General features: G+C 35.7%; 1 protein-coding gene across 1 annotated transcript in view; it reads right to left on the bottom strand.

Annotated features, from left to right (window-relative positions):
• The window catches only part of MYO3B (myosin IIIB), a 199,164-nt gene that overhangs the window by 124,959 nt on the left and 52,349 nt on the right, over positions 1–21,856 (bottom strand). The window contains exon 10 of the mRNA XM_088058818.1: positions 3,110–3,175. Coding sequence (XP_087914944.1) covers positions 3,110–3,175 — 66 coding nt within the window. The remainder of the gene's footprint in view (positions 1–3,109; positions 3,176–21,856) is intronic.

Here is a 21,856-nt window from a genome sequence, read left to right as displayed (position 1 = left end):
TACATGGTTTTACAGAAATGGTAAAAATATAAAATAAATATATAACACATATAATATATTATATATAATGTATATTATTTATATATTATATATTATATAATATATATAATAAATATATAATATAAAATAAAGGTAATTATTTTTAACATCACAAATGGAGAGCCAAATTTTTCAGACACAATCACAGTAGTACAGATAAACACACACACAGAACTTTACTGACCTTATGTCAATAAAGTATGTAAGTGCTGCCTGTATCTTAGTATATACCAAATACAAAATTAGGGTGTTGCCAGAGAAGAGAGCTGAAATTGTGTCTTCTCTGCATTTTTAAACAACAAAATATCTAACTCAGAATCACTATGTTAATTGTAAAAATTCTTATGAGAACAAAACATTACAATCTTCACCTCAAAGTCAACAGAGCTGGGAATAGATATATAGATTCACCAAGCCAGAAACCATCTTGACTCTCTGTTCAGATTTTAGAAATACTGTGTTTGACTAAAATGCTGCTGCAAAATCTTCATCTCTTGAGTCAATGGTATCATAGTTAAAAATATAGACTTAATTCCTGAAAAATATATGATAACTATTTTACCAGCTTAAAGATTTACAAACAATGAAACTTCCAGCTCAGGCATATTGTAAATCACTGCAATTTGTTGAGACCACTTATTAAAAAATGCCTCTCAAGACAATGGCATTTCAAGGGACGGCAAAATGGGATGAAAAAAAAGCTGGAGTGACCAGGTATGGCAATCTTGGCATAAACAAAATTATTGCATAAACCAAACTGAAATCAAAAGCTTAGCCAAAGCTACATGCTCAGTTTTGGTCAGTACACAGGTCTGGCCTGCAACTTGAATAGATAAGCTTGTTATGCAAATGATGTTAGCATCAAGAAGGAGGTAGATAATGAAATTATTCAATAGCTAACCACTCATCACAAGGGTGACAGAAACATGAGGCAAGGTCTGGACACAAGGATAAAAGGCAGTATGGAATTTATACAATCACTGCTTTTAATTTATCATAACTAGGCTGTCACAAGGCAGGCATCAACAAATGCATAACTAATGCATATAAATGAGCCAATTATCAGTAATGGCTAAAAGGTTTGCAGTTGTATGATCTGATGTTTCATTACCTAAATTTTTCTACAAAATCCACTAATGTAAATCTAAGCCTCCATAAAAACATCCTGTAACCTCTTATTGTTACAGATTTGCTAACACATTCCCAGGAATACAACAATGTCAGAGAGAATTCAATTTCAGTATTCTCTTAAAGGCAGCTATAACATAGGGTATTTATTAAAACTGTTCCATTTCTCCATGTTAAGAGAACTGTGTATGAGCATATTTCCTTACTTCATTGTGGACATCACTGTTAAAATGAAAAGCAAGATTTGAGAACCTGCAAAAGTTTATGATGAGGAAGTAATTAAGCAAAAGTTAATAATAATTCATATGATTAAAATGATACAATTTCAATTTATAAAAAACTCAAAGGACAAGAATAAAATCAAGTTTAACCATAAAGTGTTAGCATCTGACTTGTTTTATGAACACTGCATGCTGAACTAAAGGACTGAACAAATGCTAAGAAATGTTTAACTGAGTTTTTGTATTGTTCTCAAGCTCAGCAGGGACTTATAAAAGGAAAGAGACCAAGAAAGAAAAACTTATATAACAATATATAACTTATATATTACTTATAAACTTATATAACAATGCTGAAGGTTAATGTACAGTATTCCTGAGACAGGAATGTAATCTTATTTACTAGGTGCAGTGACTTTCTAAAGCACAAGTGGAATATAATCCACTAGTACTGGTCTCCCTGAATACAGACTACAGCCTTTAAATACAATGCAACCAATGGTTTTTTATAACAGAATTAAATTCATCCACCACTTGGTGACCCTTGTACTTAAACTCTGAACTTGCCATAGATTCCAATGTACTCTGCTGTGTAAATGAGGACATGCATTATGGAGAACCAGAACTTGGATCAATATGGTCTAGAGGAATGTACTTCTACTGCCTAGATTGAAGAGATTCTGAATTACATTGCAGCAATAATAGCAATAGCAATAACAGTAATAATAATAATGATCAGGTCAAACATTATACTGTATCTCACCTTCCTGTTTGGTTAAAGATCAGCATAGTAAATAACTTATTTTTCACATATTACTAATAATATTTGCATTAGCATTTTTATTTTTAACTTCTTCTAAAATGGAAAGACATTACTACACAACTAATTGAAAGAATTATCAGGTAGGGATATTGTACTCCATGAGTAATTGAATACACCAAGGAACAGAACAGATTCAAAATGCAGACGTGCATATTTACAAACCTATCTTGAAAATTCAGTACTGAAAAATGGTGTTATAATAGTATTTCCCACGTTACACTATTTGGGCTGTAATCATTCCCAATGAAATATTGAAGAATCCTAAAAATCACTCGTAAAAGTTGCAGTAAGATTTTTGAATACAATGATAGCAACTACTAATCTGTAATTTCCTAGTGTCACTGTAAAAGTAAAAAAAGTAAAGCAAAAGCATATTTTAGTTTGGTGACAGCTGCATTCACTGTGCTCTTGTTACTACTGGTGCTCAATTAAATATATAAAATACTTATATTTTATGTATATATGCATAGTTACATATAAAAATATATATAGTACCAATATATATATAACCTACTGAACCTTACTAAACCTTACTAAAGTGTAAAAAAGGCAATTATTTTCATTCTCATCTTTCAAACTCTTATTTTAAATTGACCAGCAGTCATTTTCACTATTTTTTTTCTCTCCTCAACACAAAATTTCAATGGAAACCATCAAGGAAATAAGGTGTATTTTATAAACCTGTTCCAGGTCTGTCAAAATCAAGAGACACTCAAATGAAGAAAATTATGTAAGAAGAGCATGCTGGGCTGTAAAGCTTTCAAAAAGTGAATGAGAATCTGTGAAAAGAAAACTGTAGTCAAAAACCTGAAAAAGCAGTAACTGTAAGAAAATTCTGTTTTCAGATTGGCACATATAAGTCTTGCTGAATAAGCTGTTTTTAAAAGGGAAAAAAACTCACTGTGAAATGAAATGGTTGAATCCTCTGCACCATTTCTCAGGATGTAGCAAAGTAGGTGGAGGGTTTCTGAAAAACAAAGATTTGAGTTTTAAAATGTTAACATTATCTCACAGATAGTCATCAAAGGTGCTCCTGGTTTAATCAGGTAGAAAATTATAATCATGAAAGTAATATTCAAATTGTCTATGTGACACCTTAGGATGCCTGTTGGTTTTTTCTTGCTGTTGCTTATGCACTGACAGCTCTCTTCATGTCCCTCTCCTTTTATGTCAATACCTTTGAAGCGGGTAGTCAGTATAGTTCACAGTGTACTTCCCAACATTTCCCTTTCAGTTTTAGCCTGACTGAAAATGCAATATTAACCTAGCCATCAAACTACTTTAACACTTTGCCCAAGATCACTTATTCTGATCAAAACTTTTAAAGTATGGATTAGAACAATTTGTAGGATTTTCAGTCTGGGTTTCAATCTATATTCAGTTTGGATGATGCTGTAAACTCTATAACTGTTAAAAATAGATGCTGTTTTTAAACTAACATCTAGCAGACAGTATTTTTATATTAAATAGTAAGATGGCCGTCACAAAAATAATTTTTCAACTCTGATAAGTTTCATGGTAGTTGATATAAAATTACTTTCCTTCCTGATTTTTACTGCTACAATTTAATTACATAAACATACAAAGGAAGACCTATAGGTCATATTAAGTGAACCAAATTTTAAGAGGCTCAAATTTAGGAGGACCAACTTACAGCAGGAATTGTTCATAAAATCATATATTATACTATGTTATCCTCCAGAGGTTTCCCGGGCAGCTTAAAATTTGCTATGTACTGAAGTCTAATTTAACTTTTTAAGATTAAACTTACAGAGGTGTTTTATGAAACCTTAATGATTTATCTTTTGCTGCTTTTGAGGGTCACATATTACTGAAGTGGCAGGGAAAAACTTATTCTATAATAGAAACACACAATAATAATCTGGATTTTATCACAAATCACATAATTTATAGTGTGGCCACATTCCACAGAATAACACTTCTTGGAAACATCTCACGAAACAAAAATGAAAACAGCATAAGCAACATAAATTTGTCCTGATTTGCTCAACAGTCATGAGTTTTTCATGCATATTACTCTAAAAAATATAAACAAATTAGTTTGAAAAAAATTGTAATGTGGCTTTGTAATAGATGGACATTTTTGTTCATCTGCATTGTTTCAAAACAAATGCAACCATCAAATTACACTGCAGGATGATGAGTTTGCTGAAATTACTGTCTTATTACCTTTCTCTTTTGCTTCAGAAGACTAAGGTAATACACTTTTCTCCATGAAATGAAGAAATACAGAATGGTTAGATGTGTATTACGTAGCAAATGTATTATTATGGAAAAAATTATATGACTGGTTATTTTCAATGACAATAACATTTCATGGTTGTCTCCCCTTTACCAGGCTCATGTGTTCATGCACATCACAGAATCTGATTTTTTTACAAGCATAAAAAAGACTATTTCTAGGTATACTTCTAGGAAAAAAATCCTGTATAAAAGAAAGGTAAGCTTTAGAAATATCTTTGTCTATAATAAAAATAGTTATTAGTCCAGACATCCCACATATGTGACCACTGCAAACAGCCTTAAAAAACAGCCAGCTGGAGTTAGTGTATGTTTCAGTCTTTATATTGCAGGAATGGTACTCTGACAGTCTGGATTCTGATGAACAACCAGCTTCTATTATACAGTGAAGTACAGTGTATTTCCTTTTAGAATTATACTAGCACTGTCTACTGAATATTTAGAGTGAAGTTTTGAATTTCATTGCAAAATAATATGCTTTTTCAAAAGCTCAATTAACTATTAATGAAATATGCGATTTTGTCTTTTCTGTTCACAATGTTCCAAAAGGTTTTCCAGATGGTAACAATGGTGCTGACAAAAAGCATATGGTTTGCAGGCTTTGTTAACAAACTCACAAGGAACTTTCTGGAAAAAGACACTGAGATACTTTACATTAGTTGCAGATGTTATGATGGAAACAGCTGGGATTTCATCATGGAAGAACAAATCAGCAGAGTTCATGTCATTCAGGAAATACAGTTTGTCATTTGCAGGTTAATGATCAATGGAGAAAGCCATCTTTTTAACCATACAGAACGTGTTTTGTCTAAAAAAAACCTAAACTACTGAGCTCTCACTGATCGCTACTCCCTTTGGCTGACCCAAATCAACACAACCAAGGAAGTAGTAACTCTACAGATATTATCTTAAGCTTGATATTTTTGTATTTGTTAATAGAAGAGACTATGCTATTCTTAGTGATTTGTAGCAAAACCATTCAACTCTATACCAAGACCACTATAAATTGTTTCGGGTACCCCGTCTGCAAAATTGAGCTGATAAACAAAAAAAACCCACAAAAACCTTAATTCATTATCATCTGTAAATTACATTGGTTCCCCTTGGTGAAAAACATTACCTTGACTACAAAGTAAAAAATCAGTTCATCCTTTTCTGGTATCATGCGAATAAATGATTTTCAGAAAGAGGCATAAAAGCATCAGCTTCCTACCTTCACTTTGCCTAAGACACTAGAAAATCTTTCATGGTGATAGCAGAAAACACCACTACTTCCATGGCACCTCTGGAGGGGAACTTCTGCAGTAAAGACTCTAAGTTCTAGGGTAAGAAAAGGCAGATACGCAAAGTATCTAGACTTCTTTCATAAGCACACCTGGTCTCTTGCAGTTTGAAATTAACAATCCACTAAGATACCTGTAATTCATATCCTGATTCATATCTCATTAAAAAGGTGAAACAACTCATATGCATCATCAGATGCTAAACCCCAAAGAAACTTGCATGACCTCTTCAGCTCAAGAATCAAACTCAGGCCATTCTGGATTCCAGACCATGTTAATTCCATTATATGGAGTTCTGTGGCTTTGTACTTGGACCAGCCAACATTACTGCATTTCACCAACACCTGGCTATTTCTGCAGTACTCAAGACACATCCATAGAAAAACTAAAAAGGTACTTCTAGTTAACTTGCAGACATAACTTACTCTACTTTTTCATATAAAATTAGAACACTCTGCATGCAATCTTTCAATCACCTTTGCCACATAGAAGAAGCTGAAGCACAATATTGTTGTATTTTCTATTATATTTGATGGAAATTTTGAGAAGTAGATAGGGATACTATTGGGGAAAGCAGCTGTAATTGGGTTTGTCTTTTGAAAAAGTCCTCTTTTGATACAAGATGAGCAAACAACCATTTATTTCCCAACTTTGTCTTTTTTCCTTTAGTTCTTTCTATAATTCATAATTAGTCACAGAACTACATGCTCTGTTTCCTTAGGCAAATGCATTGCCCTTGTGAGTAGTCTTTCTATCCTTGTATTCAGCGCTTTCCATGGTCATACTAATGCTGTTTTTCACTGGGAGATTTGCTTCATCAAAGAATGCAGGGTTGAGACTGTACAAGACACCCATACAGGGGAACAGTGCTCCTTCTAAGGACAAGAAGACATTAGCAAGCTTATCAAGCAAGAACTGCTGCTGAATTCTGACTGATACACCCACAGTTGTATGCTGGAAATATTTTAATCTGTAGAGCTTTTTGTGTTCCCATCATTCAAACTGCCTCCAAAGTCACTGCCTCCAAAGTCACAGCTGGTGAGGCAAAATTGGTCATTTTACCACAGTAAGGCCAATGATGCAGTCCAGTGAGCACCACTCATCCTTTACGTTAAACTGTGAACCTAATTACAGATCATGGATAATAGATATTTACTGGTAATGAGAAAACAAATATTTTCATTTATGACAGAATTTTAAAAACCAAAAACACATCTAGTATTTTAAAACTACTTCAGTAAACATAGTAATACATTTTACTAACAGATACCATGACAGTGCCTCCAATTACCAAACTGCAAGTGATCAACCTACCACATTGTTTCTAATGAGAAATTAGCAGATGAACAACCAACACCTGTCACCATGTACAGGCTCTGACAGCCACCACCCCCCACAAGCATGTTGTGACCTATTCTTCTAGCAGACTGAAGATAATTCTGTTGACAGTTTCCTGGGTTTATACATAGCTAGTTTTAACATGAAAATACACTTTTCGGGTGTATTTCAAAACACTAAGTGAAACAGACAAAGAAAAAGGACAAATTCAACCACACATAATAATATTATTATTATTATTATTACAAAAGGTTGCAGAAAAATAATTATTTTTATTAAAATAATGAATAATTATTATAATTATATAAAACAATGAATAATTGACAATAATTAATACCTCATAAATTTTCATCTAAGTTTAAAGTCCTGCTGCTCCTTCTGGAGCAGGACTCTACCTTGGGTAATCTTCCAAAAATAACCAGGTAATTCTCAAAAGGGCTCAGAAGATTTCCTGATATACTTGGTTTCGTGGTCCATTCAAATCAATAAGAGGTGTTAACTGATCTGGAAGAAAAATTCAGAGCCTAAACACTCTCTTATTCATCTGTCTCCTACTAAAGTCTACTGAAGTTCAACTGACTTTAATTAATGTATTTCACCAAAGTCCACTTAGCAGGAAGCAGTGTACTGCTATTAGCTCTGTGAAGTTAAGACAGAAACTGTAGAAACTTGCAGAAGTGGAGAATCAGTACAAAATCATCCATGTATATAGAGGCAGATCTTTGAAGTTGCTTTTTAGATCAGTGTAAAGATATCACCGATCTGAATGCTGTTACATGGAGTCTCAATGGTTGGGAACCACAGCAGCAACTGGCTCAAGAGACCAGGAGATCAGAAAGAACACAGGATTTACAACAAAACTGGAAGCTGTATCTGAAGCATGGGATTGGGGCAAAATAGCTCCAGGTCTAATGCAATTGTCTTCCAATTGAGCTGATCTAGGGGAATCCAAAGGCGATTGAACATCCTCAGAATGCCAAGAATTCTGCAAGTCTTGACAGTATCAGGAACCAATCTCCCTTAAATATTCTTAACCAGATCTGTAAGCATGGCATTCCCATGCCTATACAGACAACAAGGTGTAAACCATATCTTTAGACTACATACCAAATCACAGCATATGAGACAACTGGAAAAGGTAGTAGCTACTTACCTGATTCTTTTCTAGAGGTTTTCAAGCGTGCCATAGCCAACTGTGAGCTCCATACATTCTAGTCTTTCCATTACCAATGCCACCCCAATCCCCATCTCTTCCAGCTTGCCTATTCCTCCTTAAGAACCTGTAACCATCCAACAGGGCACTCTAGTCAGAGGACTCATCCCACCAGGTTTCAGTTATGCCAGTGACATCAAATGTCTAAGACTAGGCCAAAGCTTTGAGCTCCTGTTTGCTCCTTCTGCTATGTGCACTAGTCTAGAGACATTTCAGGTGTTGTACTTCATAGCCAACACCTCAAGAAGCAGATTGAGGGATCCTATGATTATTCATTTTCTCAAGTTTTGACACACTGTCCCATTACTCATCACTAGCATGCCTGGTATTTTCCTTTTCCCTCTTTCAAGCTGAAGTTCAGTCAATGAGTCCTTGAGAGTTCCTGCGCTAGAGCTCTTTTTCCCCTTTGATAAAGGCACATCTCCTCAGGTGACAGTGGACCAGGTGTTGAACAGATCACCCCATGATCAAAAAAATCACAATTTTTCCAATTACACCAGCCTCAGAACCATGCACTGACCTGATGGATCTGCCTATTTTTATCAGTATTATTCCTTGCTACTGGAAGGATTTATGAAATCACTACCTGTGCTCCCGATCCTCCAATCAATTGTCTCAAGGCCCTGAAGTCTCTTTTGAGTGCCCTCAGATTTTTATTTGTTATTTCATCACAGCAGCCTGTACAACCAATAACAGACAGCAATCAGAAGTCCTTACTAGACTGGAAAGTTCTTCAGGAATGTGCCTTTCCTGAGCCCCTAGGGAACACTGATAAAATGACCTTTATTTTGTGAAAATGAAAGATCCAGTACATCCTAGGGAAAGATTATAGGAAAGGGGGAAGAAGGAGTATGCTCCTGCCAAGCTTGCTCTCCAGACACCTCTTCACTAGCCACTGATTCACTTCTAAACAGTGTCATCTCCTTTCCCACGCAACCCCCCTCTCTTTTCTTTGAGGCCTCTTTTTCTTCTGTAAATATCTAATTCAAAAGTGTTAACATACAATTTCAACAACCTTTCTTCTAGAATTATCAAAGCCATATATATTCAAATAACACGTAAGCACCTTAATTCTAACGAGGCTATGTGGCTTTAAACCAAGACCAAAATCTAATGAGGGAAAAGAATCGGTTAAAAGCAAGCAGAACACAAGACATTGCTTCCTCATTACTGAAACAGAAATATTCTTCTTGCTTAAGTATTTTACTATCTTTTAATTACAGAAACAGAGTTATCTGATATTCCCTCTTTACTGGAATTATCCATAGGCTATACACAGTTACAGAAGTCTGGACTCAATCCAACAGCATATAATGAATTTATATTGAATTAAAAGTTAAACAGAGTGCAGGATTCTAATTACCTGGAAAGGTCAAGGGTAGTAATCCACTTTTTTTGGCACTTTTTTGTAATACAGGCTCCTGATGTAGTAAAAAAGAAATTGGATACCTGTTTTCCCTCTTTCTCAGAACAGAATGATGGCTATGTAATCTATAACACATAAATACACATTTGCCTCTTTTTGCTTATGTTTTTACATGATTATTAATTTTTCTGCCACTAAGTAGGTGACTTAGCAGATTAACAATGAAATACTGGCTCAGCTGCAAAACAAATTCAAATTCACCAATGAATAAAAAATATCAACTAACTCTTTAAAGCACACTTAAATCAAGATTTATTCACAAGTCTCCTGCTTATAATAGTTCATCAGGAAGAAAAATAATGAGCAAAAATAAATGGCAAAAGGTAGTCAGTTCCAGAATTATGTACAATATCCTTTTGATTGTCAAGATTCACTTTATGCATTGCCAAAAGAGAGGTGCTTCAGGAAGACTACAAACAGGCTGTCAAAAGAAGCTTTCTAAGAAACCTCCATCACATGAACAATTTGTGATTCAAAATGGTATGTATCTCATAAATGCCACCTTTAAGGTAATGAGTATGGACAGAAATAATGTGCTAAGCACACTAAAGTATCTTGAAGGTCAAATAATAACCTTCAGAAAATGTATTAAACCACATATCAGTTATGGAATTTTTTAGGTCATACAAACAGAAAGAAAATGGATGAAAAAATATTGCAAAGTGTTCTGCTTGGAAACATCTGGATTATCTTTGACTTTTTCCCTTGAACATTGCAATTCACAGGCCACTGGTTTCAGTCAGATTTGGCAGCTGCAAAGTTTCATTAGCCTTTTTCAGAACCTGACAAGGCATCATTTATTTCTGTCATTTATTCTTCAGTTTCCAGTTTCAGTTTTTGGCTTCACTGAGACAGAAACAAGTGTTTCATTTCAGAAATATTTTTGGATGGAGGTAAAAACGTACAGCTTTGCATTTCAGTGGTCAAGCTTCCAACCAAAATTTGGCATAATTGACTTACAATTATGCTTTGTTATCTTACTTAGTCACAGAAGTTTCAGGGAGTTAAAGAGGCATGAGCAAATTATGAGTAATTGAATCAAGGGAAGTAATAGTTAAAATTTTTATTTATAACCAGTTCTCATCTTTAGTGCAATGTAGTATTTTGCTTTTCTATTAAAATCATTGCTCTGTGAATTTGCAAAGCAGTAGAATGTCACTTGCCAAAGAAATGAAAATAGGACAGCAATACTTCTGTGTCTGACTGAAATACATATGGTGGTGTCTAGACACTACACTTCTGTAGCTGGAATGTTAAAACACTGCAATTACACAGCATATTTGTAGAAATTTATGGGGAAGTAAAACATATTTTTATAACTTAAAACAGAAATCCCACAGATAAGTTTCTAAGGACAATTCCTGGACTGTGAATGTTTCACACTCCCACTGTACATTAGCCAGTTTAAGAGGCCTGAGTAGGATACCTGCCTGAAAGTCCTGCCCAGTGAAGCAGATCCACTCTTGGAAAGCTAGAAGTTGGCTCAAGAAATACACAGAGGGATGCTACAAACTGTTTCTTTTAAGTATAGGAAGATTGCCAAGGTAAGAACTAGACCATTTGGAGTCTGACGTGGAACAGTGTATCACAGTCCTGTGCTCCTGCTGCAATCTCCCTCTGCCCAGGTGGGCAAAGCAGAGCAAAGGCTCTGTCACGCCATGGTGACTCTGCCATTGGGCTCCATATTGCCCTGAATACAAAGTAACACCTGATATCTGTGACATGAGCAGATTTTTCAGCTCACTAAGACATGTGTTTTGGGGCCTTCTTTCCATCAACAATAATATGTTTTCACTACATTGCTCCTGTGAAAAGGGGAACTTGCTTCACAAAACCACACGAGTGATTTTTCCACTTTTGCTTCTTTACCTTAATTTCTTTGTCTAATTTAGCTGTTATTTTCAAAGAGGAGGACATCTTCTTATCCTTCCAGCTCACAAAGGCAAGCATTTTCTTAGTTGAGGCTCTACAGAAATACAAATAAATGTAACAGTAACCCCACAAAAGAAGTTTATTACCACACGGTTGATGTGGCTGGTACTGAATATGCATTCAGTTGTTACACTCAGCAAAAGCAAGCACTTAAACCCTGCACTTTCAAAAGAAGTAAGGATTACACCTACTTTGTATGCTATGACTCAAACTTTATGTACGTTTTTCAGCTTAGTATTGTATGAACTGGTATTATTCTGATAGCTCTGCCAGTCTAGTTCAGAAATAAACACTTGCAGAGGGAATAGATTAGTTGATGGTGGCATATTTCCAATGGGTCATTAGGAGCATCATTATAAATATTCTGAACCAATAGACTGAATAAATGCTGAACCTAAAGAAATGTACAAGATGTGTAAGAGTACCATTTTTTAAAAAAGGAATTATCATTGAAGGTAGTATGCCTTCTGAGCAAGAGGACTGTATGTGGAATGAAAATTGTTTGCTCCCTCTTCTATTCCATCCAATAAGCTTTATTCTAAAATAGGTAAATTTTTGTCTGTTTAAAAAAAAAAAACAACAAACAAAGAACCTATAGGGCTTATGGATACCTGCAGATTATAACTGGGGTGAAGACTAATAAACATAGCATAAGAAACATGAAATATTTATGCATTATCAAGAAAGTCCCATGACTGCAATTCAAATAAAACCTCACTTAGAACTAAATGACAACTACACAGTAAGACTGTATTCCAATAAACCTGTAAAGATGCTAATGTAAAACTCATGCATTCCTTGAAACAGTTGAATAGGCCATGGAAAAAATATTTTGGGAAAAATATTGCCTCACATAAGGAAGGGAATCTAGGAAAGGATAAAGGTAGTTAAAACACATTTAAGGTAAGAACCACTACTGATGGACATACTGTGTAGCAAAGCAATTAGTGATGCAGTAAGAGACCAAGAAACCCGCTACAGAGCTGATACATTAAAACATCATGGAACACATGATGATCAAGAGGGATGGTTTTTTCTTTTAATGCAAGATTTAACCCATGCCTCATGCTGAATATTCTATGGTAAGCTCTGAAAAGAAGGATCTCCTGGATAAGTTTAAAGATTCAGAGAAAATGAAGAATTGAAAGAAGCAATGGCAAATGAGAGACATAGGGCAAGGGAACATTTTGAGGATGGGAAGCAGCATCTTGGCGAAAGGAAAGACAAGACAATGCCAAGACTGGGGGAAATATCAAAGTACTAACAAAGTGAGAAGAGCAAAAAGTAAAAATGAGAGACAGAAAAGATGATGAAGACAAACAAACCAAAATCCCCAAAGGCAAAACTAGGATAGAGGAGTAAAAATAAATCTACAATAAAAATAGAGGGTATAATATGGAACACAATTCTTCCTTCCTTCCTGAATTTCCTCTCAGTAATTAATTATGAGTAACTAAGGTGATTGATTACATGTTAACATGACATGAGAACTCAGTTTTAAATAACACATAGAATGGCTAAACAAAGAAGAAAATCATACTTCCATCAAGTCAGATCTCTGGTTTTGTTGTAACATAAGATGTTTTCTGTTCTTTTTGTGTCCCCAGACAAGCAGATCCTGACTGCTCTAAAAGTCTGACACTTTTGCCAGCTGGCAAGAGATCATGGATCATCAGCTTGCCCAATGAATCTACCTTATTGTAACTCAAAAGATCTTTATCCAGCACTTTTACTAATATGTGATCAGTCTGATAAGAAGAAATCTGATATAACCATACTGAGAATGAAGAAACCTAGCAGTTACATTTTAGCTAATTTAACCAAACTAAACTGCATAAAATCAATCACTTTAATCAGCCAGGTAGAAAGATGAAAGATTGCACTACTATTTTTTCCTCATGCTCTCAGAGACTGTGGTGCTGGATGCCAAAGCGGAGATACCAACTCACTCAAAAGGAGAAATGTTCCTTTCCCCTGTCACTCTCCAAGCTACTGATGAAAGGTTTGCTCTGAAAGAAAAATGAGCGCTCCCTTTCCAAGAGCACAAGAGTTGCTTCCTCTGCTCACACAGACATATCTTTTTTTTCATTCATGGGATCTCAACATCCATTTGCCAAGTAGATTAAAATGCCAGTCTTAAAAGTCTTGTATCTTAGAGATAACCAGAGCCATGTTCAAGTTGACTCTTAAATTTTTTTTGGATACACTATAAAAATTTTGACATTTTTTCAATAAAGCAAATACAGACCTCTGTAAAAATAATTACACCTGCCTTAGAAAATTTACTTGGTTTTGATTAGTTCTACCAGGTTTTCTTCAGTCTTTAAAACTTTTATACCTTTATACCTGCATGCTTTCAATGCAAATTTTTAAGGGTTACTAACAACACTAGACAAATTACTTCAGTAATTGTTTATTCAGACTGGGTAAGTATGTAAGCTATTCTGTTTACTACTTAAATTCCTCCTAAAACCCCTATATGGATGAAGTGAACATTTTTCCTGACAGCACAGACTAACACTGGAAAGGATCTCAGAAGGTCTCTACTCCAACCTCCTGCGCAAAGCAGGATTATCTATGAGTACAGGTCAGGCTTCTCCGGGCTTTCTTTTTTCAGGTCTTCAAATTAATTTTCAATCAATTTTCAGTAAGGACTCTTTAGCTGTCATGAAAGTCAGCACTTTGAAACCCAGCCCTTGAACACGGTCATTGATTTGTATCCCTACACTCTCAAGATCACATTTAGCCATATATAAATACTGAACCTTAGCACAGAACCAACTCACAGGCCATTTCACCAGGCCTTTATCATTATTTACCGATCTCCCCCTCGTCTTTTTCCTTTCTCCATTCTCTGCTTGCTATTTCTTCAAACAGCGCTGTAACATTTGGGAGCCAGGCATTTCAAAGTCATTTAATCTGAGTACATTCCAGTTTGTTCATATGTAAAATGCAGCCTTTCTGCAGAAAATGCACTATCTAGAATCTTGCCTGGGAGTTTTTCCTTGGCCTGATGATCATTGTGAAAACTTGCACCTCCTGTAGGAGCTCTTGGGAGAAGATGCAGTACAACAGAAATCTAAACGGTGTTTCACGACCATGAAATAAACCCACTGAAATCATTATTAACTCCCTGAATACTCTAGTCATAAAGATTTATAACTAATACTTCCTCCAATAAATCTCTTTTAAAATGTTACGACTTCTAACTTATGACTGTATCTCTAATAGGAAAGAAACATAAGCCACTAATTGTTAATAGTAAATGTGCATATATGTGTAGTGCATTATTACTGCACTAATCAGGAGTAATGATTAAATATACTGCATAAAATCTTAACATTAATCAAACTGATAACTGCAACAAGCAAATCAATACCTTTAAAAGCACAGCTCCTTTTCACCAAATATGTTTGCAAATAGTGTGATTACTTGTTATTGCATATTTCTGAAAATTACTTTAGAGAGCAAAGCACATAGGCATTTGGTGACTTTTTATTACAAAAAAATAACCAACACACATTCATTACTATCCTAAGGATAATTACAATCTTGCTAGAATGTGGCTAGTATCTAAAAAGTTCACTTTCTTTTTCTTTTGCTTCTATCAGCCAGTGAATTAATTCCTTTATACAAATGAACATCCATATTTTATTTTGAATACAAAAAGGACATCTATTTTTCGATTACATCCTATTAAAGTCTCTGGAACTGTGAAATGTACATGGGGTCTTAGTCACTCTTCCAATACCAAACTATGTGAAAAGATTATCTTTTCTTCATGCAAAAATCTAATTTAATTTACTTGGCTCAATTCACTATAAATGATGTGGGCTACTGAACTCCAATATTAACCATAGGTGATCAAGTTTATTTTGGAACAAGCCCACAAGGCTAATGTCATGTAATTAAGTTTCACTTCTTTAGGATGGACTGCACTACAAACCAGAACAGAATTTTATTACTTTCCTTCAAACATTAATTTCTAACTTGTATTTCCTAGGCACAAGTATGGCAAGTTGCCTGCACACCAACGGCCCTGCAAAACCACATGTTAAATGCACAATAACTGAACAGAATACAGGAGTGTATTTTGCATGGGCAGCAATCTAGGGATAAAGACACATGCAAAAAAAGAAAATGTTTGACAAGGTAAGACGTTGCAGGCAAAATATTAAAGTTTTATGAATGAAAATTTATAGCACTGATATGGCTTTCACCCAAGACAGTATTCCAGACTTCAAAAAAAAAGCAACTTCTTTGCAGTCTCCTCTTTTTCCTCCATGACTGACAGATTAGCTTTATCATCATTTCATATAAAATACCTCTCACTAAAATTTAGTCCCACACACGAGAGACTGTATGGTCTGAGTAACCTGCCTGTCAGCATTTGTGTGGCTCTGATACCACATAAATTTCTAATCAGAAAGGAATTAAAAAGGGGATTACAGGTTTTTCTATCATGAAACAAAACTTTAAATCAAATATCACCTTTTCCAAATCCACTGCAAAAAACCAAACATCTCTCTGGACTAAGAGTGAAGATGGTTATCATGTGGCACAACCACAAGGTAAGGCAGACTGACTATGGATGTTTGACAGCCAGCAAGTCTAAGGGAATTACTCATCCAGTATTTTCCTCTGGCACCACTGAATACAAGACTCTGGTGAAACTAGACTTAAATGCAGAGCTCCCCTCAAGGAAGTTCGGTGTGGGAACATCATATGTCCTCCATTGCGGGTAAATCGCATGCCCAAAAATAACACTGTGCTATGTGCAGCCTTTGTGTGCAGTTGCAATACTTGGTATTTGAGGCCTGATAAGGAAAAGATAAGGAAATATATTTTTCTTCTTTCCAGTATTTAGAGAATTTAGCACAGTAACTAAGGCTTTATTTGTCTGCTGCTGTTTAACAGAAAAAAAAGGGGGGGGGAAGGAAAAAAAACCCAAACAAACACAGAAATTTACACAATTTAATTTCTGAAGGATCATTTAAAAAGGAAAGCAGAATGCAATTTTAACAGACCCTAAGTAGTCTCCTTCATGAATGTTCACTTAATTCCAGACCATGACATTCTTAAAATTTCAAGCAGGGAAACATGCTCTGGTTACCTTGGTGATAAACTGAAGACAAAATAGCACATAATTGTTGCTGATGTCACTGCTCCAAATTGTTTCCAAGGTTACAGAGTACCTCAAATAATTGTGATGTTTCATTTCTAGACTGTATTGGAAGCGTATTTTCTGTTCCAAGTAAATTGTTTAGTACTGCAGGTAATCTATCTAAACCCTATCTATTAAGCATCAACAGCCTCTAAGCAACCTTTGAGGTAATGAAGTAGGCTTATATGTTGAAAATATAGCTACCTAATTCTTTACTGAGCAACTTGACTCTATCTTAATTATTTTTATCCTAAGAATCTATCTCTAAAACAAAGTCTGTTAATTTAAGTATATTAATCAATCATGTAAAAATACCTGAACATAGAATGTCTTAGGGCAAAGCAATATTACCTGTGAGCCATCTGCCTGAAAGGAAGCTATTCTCTGGGGTAAATGGTGGAAAATTGGTTGTGAACTATTGTGAGATTTTCTCACAATCTTCAAAGTCATTTTAAATGCAGAGCACAAGTATTTTGCTGCACTAGAAATAAAAAGCAGCCATTCTAGATCTTCTCCATTGCAACCTCCAATTTACTGTGCACCATAGCATGAATCTCCTTAAAAATCAGTATGTACTCTGTGCAAGGATTACACTGACAGTATTACTGCCAAAAGACAGCTACAGACAATGTTGTTAACTACTGCAGTCCTGTCAAGAAACAGGGAGCAGTTTTGAAAGCTCACTAAAACTAATATAATTTTAGTCTACAATAACAAAAGCAAGACTTGGCGGGTCAGCTCTATCCCCTAAATCTAGCTAAACCATATCTCAAATCCTCACTTCTGAAGGAGACAACAGTAGATGTCCATCTCCCACCTCTCCTCCTGCTGGATGTGCCTTTCATCACATGACTGCTCTCAGACTGCAAGGCTTGACCTTGTCAGCAAGAAATTTTCCACTAGAGCAAAACAAAATGGCATTCACAGTATCTTAGCAGTCTGTTATTATTTATGCAATTGTTTTTGAAATGTAATAATTTATTTTAGAAACTGGATGACTAAAACATTGCATTTAATGTACAAAATTAACTGCATATGGAGTCACTAAAAACATCTGTCAGGCATCTCAGCTTCTACCTAGGGTTCAGAGGCAGACAAGTGCAGCACGGAGTGCCATACAGAGCATGAGAAGCGATTTTTTTTATTTGCTCAGAAAATGATTGAGAGCTGAGCATGTTTAGTTTTGTGATTATTTGAGTTTCTTGATGAATTAATTTCAACTGCATTCATTTTAGCTCTTCTGTGTTCTAGCAACAACTACACTGGCAGGAAATGTTTGGTGAAACAGTCTGTTTTAAAGAAGCAACAAAGAATATATCTATAAAACAATACCTTTCTACTCATGAGAAAGCCAGTTGGAGGAGAGACTCTTAATGAATCAAAAATCAGAAACATACTGTGTAGGCCAAGTCCTCCTATTCAACAGCAAGCCACAGAGCACAAATTACAATTACTTGCTGAAATTAGGCTATGAATATATATACGAACAAAGAGTGCACTTTCAAAATCAAATTCTATCTGTAAATGACTTACAAAAAGGAAGAGAAAGACAAAATCAATGAGAAACAGGCAGTTATAGGTAAGTTATGTGATAATCGAACAGTTAAAGGAAGGAAAGGAGGGAAATTGCACCAAGATAATTTAATTTTAGGGCTGATTCCCTATTGTCTTATGTAATATATAAAAATAATATTCTACCACTTTCTCAAATATATTAAAATGTCATAAGGTAAATGGAAAACAGACCCCATTTTATGATATAGCTGCAACTGCATACACTTCAATTTCTGGATCTACTGCCAGACTTAAAAGCCCAGTTATAGATGCATACTTGGTACAGACTTAGAAACAGCTCTCTGCTTTTTAAGTAAAGATGATATAATGAAGGTAACAGTACTACAAGCTACTCATTACTCTCTTAAACCCTGGCAGAAATCTATTTGGATCTGATATTCAAACCCAAGGATGCATTTGACTTTTTATCATTACCTGTTAGGAATGAATTAGTAATGAATAAGTCCTATACATCCTTATAAAGCCAGAGCCCTTGCCCTTTAGCACTACTGCATACTCTGAGACAAAATGATAGTAACAATACTAAAATACCTTGTCCTCATAGCACAAAACTGTTTCCCTATGGACTTAACACATGTACTGCCAAATCATACAAACACCTACATCCACCACTAGAGGTGTACTGCAAGGGTAAAAATGGTCCAGTCCCATTCAATATCTTCATTAATGAGGAGGCAGAATGCACCCTCAGGAAGTTTTTTCATGTTCCAACCTATGAGGAATGGCTGATACACCACAGGGTTGTGCTGCCATCCAAAGGGAAGGACCCTCTACAGGCTGGAGAGACAGCCAACAGGAACCTCAGAAGTTCAGCAAAGGCAGTGCAGAGCCCTGCACCTCTGTTTTCTGGGGGCTGACCACCAGGACAGCAGCCTTGCACCAGAGGAACTGGGGGTTCCAGTGGACACCAAGGTGAGCATGAGCCAGCACTGTGCCCTTGTGGTAACGAAGGCTGGTGGTACCCTGGGCTGCATGAGGAGGGGTGTGGGCAGCAGGCTGAGAAAGGTGACCCTTCCTTTCTACCAGCCCTGGTGAGGCCACCTGTAGAGCACTGTGTCAGTTCTGGCCTCCCCAGTGTCACAGAGGCATAAAGCTACTGGAGACAGTCCAGCAAAGTCACCAAGATTGATGAGGGGACAGGAGCATCTCTCGCATGAGGAAAGGCTGAGACAGGTAGGATGGTTTAGCACAGAAAAGAGAAAGCTCAAAATGGGTATTAGTAATAAAGAAATACATGAATGGAGAGTGTAAAGAAAACTGAGCCAGGCTCTTTTCAGTGGTGCCAATGACAGTGCAAGAGTTGATGTGCACACACTAAAACACGTGAGGTTCAACCTGAACATTAGGAAACATTTTTTCACTGTAAGGGTGACCAAGAACTGGCACAGGTTGCCCAGACAAGTTGTGGAGTCTTCATCCTTGCAGGTACTCAAAGCTGTATGGACAGTGTCCTGCGCAGTCTGCTACAGATAACTCATTTGAGCAGGACAGTTGAACAAAATGACCTCCAGACATCTCTTCGAACCTTAATCATTCTGTGATTCTATGGAAGAAAATACAGCCAAGCACACTCACTTTCTGACATTTTTAAAAACACATGAATGCTTCACTTGCTGTGAAACCAGTGATCCTGAAATCTTAGGAAAAAAATTAAACACAGAATGGAGTTTTAAAGCATTGTAACAGAAATAAACCACAAAGTGCTTCTTGGAAATTCCACTAGCCAGCCAACAACATATTTGGGGACTTAAATAATTTTGAAAATCTAGTCATATTTCACCATTCAAGATTGTATGACCAGTCTGTAACCTGAAGAATTACTAGTGGTCTTTCCAATGCCTAGTCACAGACCTATCTCTTTTTTCACCTAGAGACAGACTATTCTTGAATTGCTTTGCTGTTCATACACCAGGTATGGAGAATCCCAAGGACATTTAGTTCTGCTCACTAAATGCAACATGTCACCTTACATTTTTAGTAGTTGGAATTTTCTGTAAAAACACAATCACAAAACAATGGAGATCCAATGTATCAGACAATAAAATGTTGCATAAAAGTCAGCTTATTCCTGAGACAATTACACATAGCTTTTACAGACATCAAGGTGCCCTACCTATAACCATAGGCAGAATCTGGTCTTCTGAAGTAGTTTAGTCACATTGTTGTAACTGCACTTCACATTCCTATTTAGAAATAAAGAACATTATGCTCTGAAACTTCTATTCCTAATGTCAAACTATTTACCATAAGACTATTTTCAGCATATTCCTTTAATTACTTTAATTATTAGTAACTACAATTATCTTAATTATTTTAGATTTTATTTTACAAAAGTGATCAACTCTCAGCTTTATTGTCCTGTGTTATGAAACAAGTATTGTCCTGTGTTATGAAATACATAGTTGTGTTTCTTTACCATTCCAAGCAACAGCAGTAGAAGTATATGCTACATGATATATCAGGATCATGTCAGTACCAATGCAGATGGCAAATTTACATAAAAGTTGGAATATGAGAAGTTGCAATATGAAAGACTGTGTTAGAAAAATCTTAGTATTTAAAATGTTCCTGCAATGGATCTTACCTGTTCAGATGGGTGAAACTACCTGCAGTATACCAGATGCGTCACATGTATATAACAAACCAAGATGATGGCGCAATGGACTGTCCCACAGTCACTTTATCTAGTGAAGTTATATTCTATTGTCTATTCTCTCTCTTGACATGATCATACATTAAAAATGACAGTAACTGAGTACTCTTGAAGAACTTCTTCAGAGTTTATTTACCAACATAAAAGATGAGTGTATAGCGGCACAGAAAGTACGAAGATACTGCATATGTACAAACTATCAGGAAGCTGAAGTTGCAATGGTGTTGGAGGTGGTTTGATCCTGCTGGACGCAGGTCAGCTGCTGACGCAGTCAAGCATTAGTAAATTCAAACTAATAAGTACTCCCAGGAGCTGCAAGTCTCAACACAGGTGAAGAACTGCACCATTCAACGACTACTCACAACCTCAATTCCATTTCACTCCTGGCTATTTAACATGAATTAATGAAGCATAATAATTTTAAATGAAATTTCACTTAATTCTCAGATTTTGTGAGTTAGAAAATCAAACAGCCATTTCCTATCACCAATCAATTTTAAAACAGGTGCCTTCCACTACTCTCAGAAGAACACTTGAGTATAGACATGAATGGAGAATTTGGTTTAATTTCTGTTAGTGTCAGCTGTCAGTGTAACCCAGAAAAATTACTCTTTATCATGTCCCTGTAAAAAAGACTATATATAAAAAGACAAGTCCTGAAAAGCAGGATCTTCGCAACAAGATCTAAAATCCTCACTTTACCCAGGTACATACACCCTACCCACCCTTTCCAGGCTACAATCTTTAGTTCCTCTTCGCCACACTATTTTTTGTAGTCATTACTTTTCAAAATTTAAATTAA

Source organism: Pseudopodoces humilis, chromosome 8 (assembly GCF_049639895.1).
Source record: "Pseudopodoces humilis isolate 2021_Gansu_Grassland_sample_001 chromosome 8, ASM4963989v1, whole genome shotgun sequence".
Classification (NCBI taxonomy): Eukaryota; Metazoa; Chordata; class Aves; order Passeriformes; family Paridae; genus Pseudopodoces; species Pseudopodoces humilis.
Note: the sequence above shows the minus strand (reverse complement) of the source record. Positions and strands in the feature narration are given on the sequence as shown.